At 36.8% G+C, this 13689-nt stretch overlaps 1 protein-coding gene across 5 annotated transcripts in view; it reads right to left on the bottom strand.

Moving 5' to 3' along the window:
- cacna1ab (calcium channel, voltage-dependent, P/Q type, alpha 1A subunit, b) overlaps positions 1 to 13689 on the bottom strand; it is an 89208-nt gene that overhangs the window by 36011 nt on the left and 39508 nt on the right. For 4 of the 5 annotated variants that reach the window (XM_043252280.1, XM_043252279.1, XM_043252282.1 and 1 more), the window contains exons 16-25: positions 13527 to 13644; positions 12401 to 12468; positions 12170 to 12276; positions 9552 to 9684; positions 8201 to 8706; positions 7547 to 7848; positions 6940 to 7075; positions 6735 to 6864; positions 6552 to 6611; positions 6363 to 6469 (exon numbers count right to left, since the gene is read on the bottom strand). In XM_043252280.1, the coding sequence (XP_043108215.1) occupies positions 6363 to 6469; positions 6552 to 6611; positions 6735 to 6864; positions 6940 to 7075; positions 7547 to 7848; positions 8201 to 8706; positions 9552 to 9684; positions 12170 to 12276; positions 12401 to 12468; positions 13527 to 13644 (1667 nt within the window). Of the gene's footprint in view, positions 1 to 1380; positions 1393 to 6362; positions 6470 to 6551; positions 6612 to 6734; positions 6865 to 6939; positions 7076 to 7546; positions 7849 to 8200; positions 8707 to 9551; positions 9685 to 12169; positions 12277 to 12400; positions 12469 to 13526; positions 13645 to 13689 lie in introns of all 5 variants that reach the window. The other variant, XM_043252278.1, reaches the window with a different exon arrangement.

The following is a 13689-nucleotide window of genomic DNA, read 5'->3' as shown; positions in this document are numbered from 1 at the left end:
GTGCAATGCCCAGCCAAACCTCTTTCTTTCTTTTTTTTAGGTTATTAGCTGTGTTAGAGCAGACAGGGAAATGGCGGTCTGGGATATGGAGGCTGTTTGTGTTAATCATAGGTAACATGACAAGACTGAGGGTTCACTGAGATGCAGAAGGCTAGTGGACATGAGTCCATCTATATCTTGTCCCTAGAAGAACTTGAAGAAGCTCAAACCAGGAGACAAAGACAAGTTTCAAGGACATGTCGTTGCATCCAAAACAATAAGGAAACAAAAGGAAGGAACTGTTGATAAACCTCCTGCCTCCAAAGCACATTTGGATTTTTACAAGATATTCAAGTAATGATGGCCATTATAAAGGTTTTTTAACTGGCCATTTTGACGATCTTAAAGTTTAGCATCACATTGGCCAAAGTCTGTCTTCACTGGATGCATCAAGTTGCTTATGCCAAAATATTTACGGAAATAACGTAACATGGTCTGTATATATATATATATATATATATATATATATATATATATATATATATATAGACCATGCACAAGTATTAACAGCCAACAAAAACTAGACCATGATTTAATAATTAAATAAGTTATAAAAATAACTTTTTGAATGAATGAATAAATGAACAAAAAATTGTTTATTTAAAGATATAACTAATAAAAAAGTATTCAATTAATTTATTATTGTTTAATTATTCAGCATCAAAACAATGTTGGATACATAAATAGTGAATAGTGGCTGGAACAGTAAAAAAAAAAGAAATAAAAAAAAAAAAGAAATGTGTCCATCAATGAAATCCACAACTGTGGCTTCTATAATATAGAACATCTTGCATCATATGCGCCCAGTGCAGACAGTGTTAGCCCTCGAGGACGAATCCATATTGACCCAAGGATCAGTCCTGTGAATGTGGCAGAGGAATTTTTAAGTATTTACACAGGTCCCAAAACACAAGCAGAGAACTCTTCAATCAAGCGGCCAAGACGGCTGTCTTTAACTATGAACTTCCACGCAAGTCCCAGCTGAAGACCGGCCAGCTCATGGCAGATTGATTAAGTCGGAGCATTGGAAAAGGTCCAGGTTACCAATAATCAATTACTCGCTCCTGACTGTGCTCAGAGAGAGTGGTGTAGTACCATAAGCAGTGTGCAAAAGTGTGATCTCTTCTGTAACTTGTTCAGTTGTTTAGGTCCACAGACGGACCCGTTTGAACCAATGTAAGTCACAGCAGAATAAAACAAGCAGTGGAATGGAGAGAACCAGAGCAGATGAGCAAAGAGGAAGGGAGGGAGGGTGGTCGGTAGTGAAAAAGAAAGAAAGAGAGAGAAGCCATCACGTGAGCTGGACGGTAGCCGTGCGACAATAAGGAGGGGAGACTTTACCGAGAGAGGCTCCTGTTGGTCACCAAGGCGTAGACATAAGAGAGGGTCAGAGACAGACAGCGGAAGAGAGAAAGAGACAGAAAAGAGAGGAATACACACACAGAAAAAAACAGAAAGAGAGACAGAAAAAGAAACAAGATACTGGGAGTGGCTTGGCAGAGGAACAACATCAATATGAGAGACAGACAAACAGAGAAAAAGGACCAAGCAAAAAAACTTCAGCGAATGATTTAAAGAGTTGGAAGCCCCATGTTCAGATAATAAGTACAAACCAATTCAAAGATGCACTAAGCAGTGTTTTATACCTCTGCAAATGTCAAATTCTAATTATTGCAAGATTCATGATAGTAGACAAATAAACTTGAATTGGTCATCAAAAACAACTGTTTTTTAATTGATTTGTGTAATGTGATCCAATAGGTGTCAATATTAAAACTTTGATTAATGCATCTTTAAATTTAAAAATTCTATACACATATATAATTGACCACTGCTAAGCACCACCTAATTGAGTACCCCTAGCCACATAGCTTTAGAAAACAAAAAAAGAAACATTTTACGGAACTGTGAAAAAAGGATTTCATATATCCACATATGCTTCTTTGCATATTTGTTTAGATTATCTGTAAACTTCTGTTGTGTAACATTTGCTAAGGCAGGTTGGCCAGTAACACTAGGGAGGGGTTTAGCAAAGGGTCAATTAGTTTAAATCCAGACAGAATTCTGAAAATGTTTAAAAACCGTTGAAAGGTCTGATAAGAATAAATAGTATACAGATTTGAAATGAGATCATAACAATTTGTTTATTTCAAACCAAGCTCATTATCTGAGAAAAGATCAGCACTTACCACTGTAGCGTTACACAGTGAATACTACAGCATCTGATCTCTCCTCTAGCAAACCTTTTGTTGCTTGCACATTTAGTTTTAATTAGGATGCAAAAAAGTACTATACATTTCTAGTTGAATATATTTAAAAATTTCATTTATTACTTTTTTGCAACAACAAAAAGGTCTTAACTGTCTCTTTTGAACCACGATAGTGGATATATAATTTATCAATTATATTACACACAATATTATATATGCTGTTAAATTTATATAATGTATTATATACACAATATAAAATAACCTGTTAAATGTGAATACTTAAAGAGAAATAAAATCAAAGTGTGCTGATCAGTTGATAACTCTTAGCTGCTTTATGTAAGTGATAAACTCATGCTCACAATCGCTACACATACACATCCGCACATCCGTGCACACACACACACACACACACACACACACACACACACACACACACACACACACACACCTGAGTCTGCTGCTTTTTTTGTATTGACTCTGACAGAATCATTCTCATACACTAATGCCTGCCAGGTATTTGGCAGGTCTTTACTCTGGGCCTGTACCCAATCAATAACTGAGGATTCAAACTTGTCACACTTATAGATTAGGACAACCCACTGCAGTAGAGGAGAATCCTCCCTCTGCCATGCCAACTCTGAAAGCAGGGGGAGATTCTCAACACTTTAGCACACTGTATCATACACTCGAGCCGGAATGGAGGTGGAATCCATAACTGACTGCAGTGGAGCCAAAATGGCCGCCACACTGCAGTCACCTCAAGGTGGCAGTGTGGGATGGTATTTGTTACAGTAACTATCAAGCAGAACATACAGTTCTCAACCCCAAATCTACATGTAAATTGGGTTACATGATTCTCAGTTATTTTATAGACTTCATTTTAAGAATGAAGGTGGCAAAACCATAATCATTTGTTGAGTCATTTTGTTCTTATTGTTAAACTGTAAGACACGAGTAAGCCTTTTCTCCACCTAACCAAGGTATTCTGGGCAATCTGAGATGCTAGTGTGCCATGTGACCATGCCTATACCCAAAATGCATCCATTTAGAAAGCACCAGGCAGTGGAGAGAAGAAAAATTGTTCACCCCAAAATATATTCACCCTCATGTTGTATCAAACCTGCATATTGTTAGCTTTAGCATGTGGCAAAAAAAACAATAAATGTACAGGTTTGAAACAATATGGTTGTGAGTAATTAATCACAGGTAATAATGAAAGGGCATAACCTTTCATTTAATGTGTCTGTGAGTGCGAGAGAGAGAATGAGATAAACAACAACAGATGAAGGATAAAAGATAAATGAAGGTCAAAAACACCAGTTTATAGGGATCAACTGTCAACCTGGAGTCCTCTTTCTTTCTATTCCTTTTTCCTTAACATATCCTTCTATATCCCTTGTTCTCTCTATCTCTCCACATCTCTTGTGGTCTCTCTTTTTCACTCACTTTGTCAGACTCAACAAATGGAGGCCCAAATGATAAACAGCTTGACAGCTGGAGTCTGTCCAAGGAAGCTTAGTGCTGATGGAGGGAGAGGAGAGGAAAGAGGAGGAAAGGAAAGGTGAAGGGGATAGGATGGAGAAGAACTGTTTTTAGGAATGAGAACAGGAAGTGACACAGGACAGAAATAGGGTTGATATGGTGGAGAGGCTTCATTTAGTTTCAGGTCAGAGGATGGGGATGAAAACTGGGCTCTGCGTGTGGAGTGATTTTTAACTCAAGGGTTTAAACCTATTGAGTCAAGTGTATGTGACGATACAAGCTGATAGGTTTCACTACATGCATTCAGCTAACACAGTCATTCATAACAGCATACTATGCGCCTTCTTTTTTGTTTATATTTTAATAAGTACAGAAAAAAGGTTTTACTAAAACCTCAGGTCGTTAGTGTTTTGAATAAAAATACAACACTTAGCCTCAAACATTAAACTTAAGGCCACTCTGTGTATGATGATAGTTTGACTGATGCAAATAATCATGTCCACATTCTCCAAAGTCAATGCTGCTTTTAAAGGAGTTTGGATAGCAAAGTGTTAAAAGCTAAGTATTTTGACAAACAGTGAACCAAATGACAGCTTAAGATTACCAAGGCTATTGGTTATATAGAAATGCAATGCCAAAAATTTAAATATTGCATATAATAATAATAATAATAATAATAATAATAATAATAATAATAACCACAGTAGTAATAATATTACTATACTAATAATATCATTACGTTCAGTCATTTGCATATGGATCGCCTTTAAGGCAAGCTAGAGAAATTGCATAATGCATACATAAAATGAAATCTTTTAATGAGATTGTTAAGTCTATTTTTTCCTAAAATAATGCCACTAAATAATAATATTAGAATTGTATATTTTAATCCCTATTTAGAAGTGTGCTGACACTTTTAATGTCACAAGTGTTACAATAAGTCATTTAAGACACTCTGCAATTTCCACATACTCTTATACACACAGTATGAATAACTTGTCTTGTACACACATACACGTAATCTGGCCTACGGGACTGAGGAGGATGTACTAGATCATACATGCAGGGCTAAACAAGAGTAAAAATCATTTCACGCTCAGAGCCCCATCAGCGGTGTTAACTTGTTCTCCTTTCTCAGTGACTAGCTGATCTTCCCGCTCTAGGGTTCAGCTTTATTTTTTAACCAGGCTCTTTATATCCCAAAGCTGCTGCTCCCCCAGGCCGTGCAAAAGGAAAGAAACCAGAGTACCTGTGGCAGGACGGGCTCTCGCTGATCCCGACATGGAAACCGCCTGGGCACTAAAGGGCTACAGGTGCCTGGAGACCCCTCACCCCCACAGGGCCCCAAAGGGCCCAAAACTACCCTTTTCAGCAGAAGGAAAGTGTGAGGGGACACGTTTATGGTGAGATTTGCTTGGTGGAGTAATGACAGATGGAAAAGAGCCCTAACATGACAAATACTTTGCTTGTTTAACCACTCAGATTATTATCAATGCATTTTTAATTAAAATATAAATTAAAACAAATTCTAAATAAATGTATTAGTAAAAGTAAAGGTAGAATATAAAAATGAAATAAAAGAGATTTATTAGTAAAAGTAGATTTTAAACATTTGATTAAAAAAAATAATCTATAAAAAAGTAAAAAAAATTAAAAATAAATACACTTATTTAGTAGTAAAAGTACATTACTTTCAGATTCGATTTTCTTATATACTCTAATAATATTATATTTCTATATTTCTTATAATAGACAAATAAGAAAATTACTCGCATATAAAATTAATGTGCAATAAAATATATGTTACATTTTATAGCTCAAATAACTTGACCTTGGAAGAAACTGATGAGAATTTGAAATGTTTGAGATGCTGCTGAAATCTGGGGTATCTTCTGAAAACTGAGCACAACTTGTGACAATGTTAAGATCTCAGAAAATGATATGTAAGATTAGCAGAGACGTTTTGTCCTAAATCTGAGACAAAAATCTGATATTTGAGCAGCATTCTCCAGTTGTTATCCCATTTCTGCATAGGAACAACTGATATATCACTAAGATTCCATTTTTGCTTTTGCCTCGTTTATTTTATTGTTTCAGAGAAATAATTTATTGATGGAAATCATGGTTAAAGAATGAAAGGAAAGGTGCTTTGACAAATCATTTAGCACAAAGAAGGACTGAATATGATAATATAAGATGAGTGATGAAAGTCAGGCAGAAGCTTGTGTGCATCTAAAGGCAGGAGTTGGATGGGAAAGAAACAAAGACGTTATCAAGAAGAAAGCTGGGGGAGCTGATTGGTCAGAGAGAAAATAGAAAAAGACAGGCTGGTCCTGACAGAAAGTTTTATCTGTGTGTTTGTGTGAGTGTGTGCAAAGTGAGAAAGGCCTTCATCTTTGTGCCTGATTGAGTGAGACAGAATGCAAAGGGACAAAAAAATAGAGATAGAGAGCTGAGAAGAAGGGCACACAGTGCTGACAGGAGAAGAAAAGAGGAAGAGACCAAGAGAGAAAGGGGTAGAGAGTACTGGCGAGGCTCCAGGGTGGCAGTAGGGCAACAAGGTAGGAGAAGAGACAAGGGGCAGCAGGCAGCATTTTGGGGGCAGGAAATGGAGGGATAAAGGGCACTTACGTGAAGGCAAAGGCTACCAGGGCACCACTAACCACTACAAAGTCCAGAAAGTTCCACAGGTCACGGAAATATGAGCCCTCATGTAAAACCAAGCCTAACACAACCATCTGAAACGCAGAGCAGAGGATTAAAGCAAATAAAGAAAATGACAGGCTGAAACGCAGACAAGACATTGCCCGCACACTTTACCTTGATGAGCATCTCAAAGGTGAACACACCAGTGAAGACATAGTCAAAGTAACGCAATACCTGGAAAACCAGAAGAAAATGCATGAAAAAGCCTGTCATCACACTTTTTTTGTGCCGCATTATGCATTATTCATTCAAATTAAAAGTTATCTAGGATTGAAAAAAAGAGAACAGCTGTCTTACGTTGTTTCGAGGTGAATCTGGCCACACCGGATCTTCCGCAGCTAAAGCAATGCTGCTCATAGCGATGACTGACAGAATACACATCTCGAAATAACGTAGCGTCAGGATATAATGACAACATCTTCGGAACCTGAAAACTCACACCGGTTAAGGCAAATACATTTACTTTGCACACATGCACTTATACAGATGATCACACACTTACGGGTTGGTAGTGGATAGGATAAAGCAAGAACTGAACGGGGGAATGGGTTTGGGGCCATCTTCATCACCACCATTGTCTTCCTCCTCCTCTTTCTTCTCTCCTTCTTTAGCCGGCTCTGTGTTGGCATTCTTGTTCACTGCACAATGGAGGGAAGGCAGAAAGAAGGAAGTGGACAGAAATCCACAAATGTAAGCAAATATCAAACAGTACAACATTTGATTTTACAGTCAAACACGCACAAATGCATCATAAGGCAAAAGTATACTTCAGTTATTACACGTACGTGAGGGTGTGCATGCAGTGAGTGTGACGCAAATTTAGTCACCAGAGTTGTACTTTATGCACATCATCTATTTTTAGCGCATATGCTAAAACATAGTGTACTTTGGGTTTTACTCAGAAAGTAGATATGAATATTCATTCTGGTGTTGTCGTAAATCTGTATTGTCTTTTTTCTGCAGAACATACAAAAAGATATCTTAAAGAACTTTTCAAAAACTGTGAAAGCTGTTTTTGCCATTGGAAGAGAATGAGGTCAATACAATTTTTTCAGTTAAATAATGCTTTTGAAAGCTTTTAGAATTTTCTGTAATCATTCGTCCCTCACCTTGCAGTTTGGCGTTAAATGAGGGGTAAATCGGCGGCATATCTATGGCAGTGTGCTCAAGTTTACTAGGGGTTTTGGTGCAGTCAGTCAGAATGAGACTGCTGTCATGGAAATCTGGGCCACGCAGGTTCAGCAGGTTATTGGCCTGCTCTGGGTCACAGTAGGGGTCATAAAAGTCAGGGTCGGGGTCGTGGATGGCCATCTTGCTGCTATTTCGTAGGTTGTCCAGATCCTCGCTGTACTGGCTCTCTGCATGTGAAAGACCTGGCTGAATTGGACGAGCCGTTGATAAACTACCCTCTAAAAAAAAAAAAAAAAAAAAAGAAAAAAAGTGAGAGATAAGAGGTTAATTGTTACAGTAAGCTGCATCAAGACACTTTTTTTAGTAAAATACTTTTATTGTTTTTATTAATATTGTGAATTACAGTAGTATTAGTAAAATAGTGTATTAGTTTTTCATTTCAGTTTGTTATACATTATATAAAACCTCCACAACTGAAATAAAATAGCTTTATGTTAAGGAATTGAAAGTATCAACACTAAATATTACAAAACATTAGTGGGTCGATTAATTTAAATGAATCAATGAGATTCGCCCATTCAACTCAGTTCTTTAAGTCCCTGTGCAGTTTTGAAAAAACTCAGAACACTCACTTTCTAGCTCGATGTCGATTCCGTTCTCTATCCCTCCTTCCATCTCCATCCCCATGGTTTCCATGGCGATGCCTCCTCTGCCTCTTCTCATGGCCCTCCTCACCTTCTCCTTCCGCCTCCCCTCTGCTGTGGTGTTCTCTGTGTCTTCTCCCTCCATCTTCATCCTTCCTTCTGTGCTGGTGGTGTCGTGGCCGCCTGTGCTCCCCTGCACCCTCCACGTCCTCACCTCCTCTCTGAGAACAATCGCAGCCTGCCTCCCCCAGCTCAGGATGGTGTAAAGACTGGCGGCTGGAGTGGTGGTGGTGGTGGTGGTGATGATGACTGTGATGGTGGTGGTATCGGGACTGGTGCTGCAGGTATTCTTCACCCCGCTGCTGGTTTAGCTCCTGGGGGTTTGGTTCACCCGGTCGGGGCTTGTTGGTGTTGTTGTTTCGGTTCTCCTGAGGATTAACTACTAGTGGGCGGTCCAAGTGGGTCTTCATGTCAGGACGGTTGTGGTAGTTCATCTAAAATAGAAAAAGCAGATTTGGTCAATACATCTAGGCTTTACACTAAATAAAACTTATGTACATTTTCCAATACTTTTTTAAGAAAAAGAACAGTCAGCTGGAAATCAGAGTTGACTGCTTTCACTTTTTTTAATACGTCACAAAAGCAATTTTTTGTAAACTGAGAAAGCACTGAGATTAAAATATGAAAATTACTTACATAAAGTTACTAAAATTGCATTTTATTTTGTGCAACATTTAAATTGTATATTAATTGTATATTATTTAAAGAAAACACTGAAACCTTTTTAAAGTATGCTCACCAAGGCTGCATTTATGACTGTAAAACAGTAATATTATAAAATGTCATTAAAATTAAAAACGTTTTTATTTAAAAATATATAATAAAATATACAAAATATATAACAAATATTTTAAAATGTAATTTTTTCCTGTGAGGCAAACATAGGGTTTCAGTGTCGCATGATCCTTCAGAAATTATTCTAATATACAATAATTCTTTTCTTATTATTTAGAGTTATTTCCTTTAATGCCGAAAAAAGTGTGCTGCTTAATCAGGGCTTAATTCTGGAAACATGCTAATTATTTCTCACGATTCTTTTATGAAGAGACATGTCAAAATAAAAGCATTTATTTGCAATAAGGTAGAAATGATAAAAATACATGACTGTGGTAAATAAAAACGTATCAGTTAAATGATCATTTTGTACTTTTAATTTGTTGGTTATTTTTTTTAAATGTCTAGATATTTAGCTGATATTTATTGCTAGCTTCACAGTTTTTCCTACACAGGAAATACAACATTATCACTCTTTATTTGTGATCTGAGATATGTCTCTGACCTTCCAGTGATCTTCTGCATCAAGTTCATTGTAAAGCGCCTCTCTGCTGGTCATCAGATTTTGTCTGCGGATCTCGCTTGTGCGTTGCTCCCACACTGACTTGGAAACCTTTGAGTTCTTCTGCTGCTCTTTGCTACAGTGTAATGAAATACAGAGAGACAGAGGACAATTTTAACCCAGGAAGGAAGAAAAGCTTTTCTTTTTCTCCCCTAAAGCATCTATGAGCGATGACCCAAAGTGAAAGGAAATGATAGTGTCCCTTAGTCCCCAGCAAGAGAACATGGATGTGGCTCATGAATTCTGTGAAGGGAGTGATGACGTACTGGACAACAGCACTGAGAAACGTTCAGACAGACAGAAAGGAAGAGAGGAAGGCAGAGATGGTTTGAGACCAAAACAGCGAAACAAGCAGCCCTGTGCTTGCAGTGCTGCTGTGGAAGAGACAGTGTGTGTCATCACAGCCAATGATACCTCAGCCTCAGTGTTACAACATAAAACTGCAGCTACAGCAGCTGGAAACATAAAAACACTCATACAAAAACATGAGGAAGGCAGAAAGCAAAAGAAAAAGGGATACAGAACAAAAAAAATGAGTAAGTAAATGAATAAATACCAGTCCAGTAAACTGTCTGTGGCATCGATACGTTCAGATTTTACTGTAACTCTGAGGAGAGGGGGGTGAAACAAGGAACATAAAAACAACGCTGCCACAACTATCACAGAAAACAACTGACAAAGTCAACAGGTGTCCCGTTCACTGATAGCAACTCGCTTGATCAGTCAAATACGTTCATGGATGACTTGGCATAAACATGATAACGCTCGCTTTTAAAAACAAACTACGGGGTGAAATATTTCACTTCTCAAACCTACTCGCTGGCAGACCAACCCAATCCTAGTTTCCATGTATGTGCCAAGTTATCCACAAAAACGTATCTCACTAACCATGTATTTATTGTTTATTCGCTAAACATCTTGACTATAAATGTATAAAACCATGTCCTAACCAGACACAATAAAGTGACAACAGTAAAATCTCAAGTCTGAAGTAACAAAAGGGGGCTGATGAAATGAAATTCCCAGTGAAGTGGCGCATTCACCGTTCGTGAGGTAAACAAACAAATAAAGCTAAACTAAAAACTGAAAGCTACCGAGCAACTTACAGATAGTAGAGTTTTAAAGACTGGATATCCATGAAATAAACAGATATAGACCACCAGATATAAATAAGGCTTATATGCATAGATTTGGACCATTTAACAGACACATCAGTTTAAGTTATAGCAGCCTGAACAGACGACAACTTTAACAATTCAGTGAATCAATCTAAACAGTTAAAATTACAACCAATTATCTAACCTCTTAACATGTAGTTAAAAACTTTTCATCATGCCTTTAGCATACTATTCATGGCATGGAAAGTTCAATGTGACATAGCTTAATGTGTCATAACCGTCTTAACCGTAAAAGATGTCTAACTGTATCCATAATCTTAATCCAAAACAGTAATCTAATATCACTGCTTGGCAACCATGATCATTTTATTTTTTTTAAATAGTTTTTACATTTTCATTGAGGAAGTGTGTTTGACATCAAACATTCTAATCGATTGTGTTACATTATGCAGCATTTTTGCTTTCAGAATTGAAAAAGGAAATGTATTGCTGGAAAATCGTTGCATTATGCCTGGTTAGGTCACGGTGTAAGTATTAGAGGATTGTACATGTACATATATACATACACAACAACAAAAAAAAAAAAAACATTACTGATCACTTCTTCTAACAGAATGATGAATTAAATGAGGAATCAAATGGCTTTTTACATCACAGAAAAAAGCACAAATCACATACAGATACCACACATACAGGTAGTTACACTTCAAATTTACCTCATAATGTGTTTTAAGTCACGCCTTCAAAACACTCACATAGTCACAGAAAATTTTGATAATTTTTTTTGGTCTTTTTGGGGGGTTTAACAGTGCCTGTTTGCTTTGCGCTTTACAAATGAAAGGAAAGGAGCTGCTAAGTGCTGAAAAATACTTATTTTTGCATTCTCCGCAAGATAAAATTAAATCATATGGATCTGGAACATCAAAGTATGTTGTTTTAATTTTTGAATGAACTATCCCTTTAACAACAGAAATAGAAATGGTCCTAAGGGGGTTACATGCTGTTCGATAAAGCAGGTTTAGGCAAGTCTGCTGAAAAGTGAATTAGAGTGGATTTACTTAAATACGATGATAAAGTTAAGCTGACAGACTAAGCTAAACTCAGCTAAGCTAGGCAAGAAGTATTTAAACCAGCTACGGTACCAGATCAAATTTATGTGACATAAGACATGGCTGCTTACAATAAAAAACTTCAAGTGTGAACTATATTATGTCTGTTTCAGACATTAGTGTGTAAGCGTATTAGGGCTCATTTGCATATATATATGCATATTCATGTTATTTACATGTACCTGATTGTCAGAGGTGTCTTGTAAGTATTTCACCTTTTGATCATGAATATTTATGAAAAACTGAATATGGCTTCATTACGTTTGGCTATTACTGGCACAAGTGGCTCGAAGGTGGTAAAGGGGCTGATTAGTTAGTGTGTAGAGTAACTCACGCAGCAATAGATAGGTTGGCAGCAGACAGTGGGCTCACTTCTGCCACTTCTTTTGCTTTCTGGAGAGCAATCTTTTGTGTTGTGGCCTCCTCTTCCTCCTGTTCATCCTAAATAATCAAAAAACATACAGCAGTGACAGCCGCTAACCATTGTTGGGCATCGAAAAAATTGTATAAAATAAAAAAGCATGACATTTATATGACTTTAGATAAGACAGAGAAACTGTTTAACCTTAGTTAGTTCCTGAGCATTGGCCAGGTTGTCCACAGCGATAGCCAAGAATACATTCAGTAGTGTGTCTGAGAGGTTAGAGTTAAGAACATTTTTTAGGAATGGTTACTGTGTCATGACTAAACTCACGAAATGGCGAATGATTACTAAATAAACCGCGTACCGTTGTGTTTTATAATACACGCATGAGTTGCAAATAATCAAACAGCGCTGTAGGAACTGCTTTTTAGCAGGGGTTAAAAGTCCAAATCTGCACTCAAATATTGTTACTCGCCAACTGCTACATAACATTTTCATGCATTTTTAAACGAAATAAGAAAAAAAGAAAATAATAATAATAATTACAACAGCTCTATTAATATATTTATTATAACTCAGACCTAGTGCTCCAATTGGGATCTGTAATATTTTCTGATCTAATGTTTTTAAAGAATTATCTTCTGCTCAGCAAGGCTGCATTTATTTGTACAATAAAGGTACATGCCTGATTCAAGAAGGGGGTATCAAAAATTTGTATTGTTAACCTTATTTATTTTAAGTTAAGCTAAACTGTGCTTTCTTGGTATACTTATTAGTATATTTAATACATGTTTAGTGTTAAGTAAATATTAATAAACTGTTGTTTTGTAAATAATTTTTTTTCTCTTTGAAAATCTAGACAAAAAAAGTAATTTATGCAATTGTGAAAAAAATTGGCAAAATATGTGGGGAAAATGTGAAAAAAACTTGTTTGGTATTCAGCCTTCGGCCTTCAGTCCAGTGTTTCATTTTGTTTGTCTTTGGACAAGAATTTTCATCTTGGTGCATCCCTAAAATTAATACTAATATTGAACAAGTACGCATTTAAAACAATTGTGAAAAAATGTATCACAACTTCCTAAAGTAATATTAAGCAGCACTGATGAATGTTGATAATGCTTTTTGAGCCCCAAATCATCATATTATAATAGTTTCTGAAAGATCATGTGACACTGAAGACTAGAGTAATGGCATCTCAGAATATAGCTTTTTTTTTTTAAAAATAGTATAATAGCAATAAAAAAATTTACTGAATTCATAATCAAACACATGCTGCATATGCAGTAATGAAAATGCTTGTGTGTTTCTGTGTGGTTAAGAAGGATACAGTTGCCAAAGAGTGTTAGGACAATGAAGAATATGGAGAAGACCATTCCTTTGTCCACCCCTCCCTGAGACTTAATGCCGTCATACATCACAACGTTCCAATCCTCTCCGGTTAGAATCTGAGAAATACACACGTCTGTTTTAACACACAAAGAACTGTACGC

This window comes from Puntigrus tetrazona, chromosome 11 (genome assembly GCF_018831695.1).
Source record: "Puntigrus tetrazona isolate hp1 chromosome 11, ASM1883169v1, whole genome shotgun sequence".
NCBI classification, from domain to species: domain Eukaryota; kingdom Metazoa; phylum Chordata; class Actinopteri; order Cypriniformes; family Cyprinidae; genus Puntigrus; species Puntigrus tetrazona.
The sequence above is the reverse complement of the archived record's forward strand: the minus strand, read 5'-3'. Positions and strand labels throughout refer to the sequence as shown.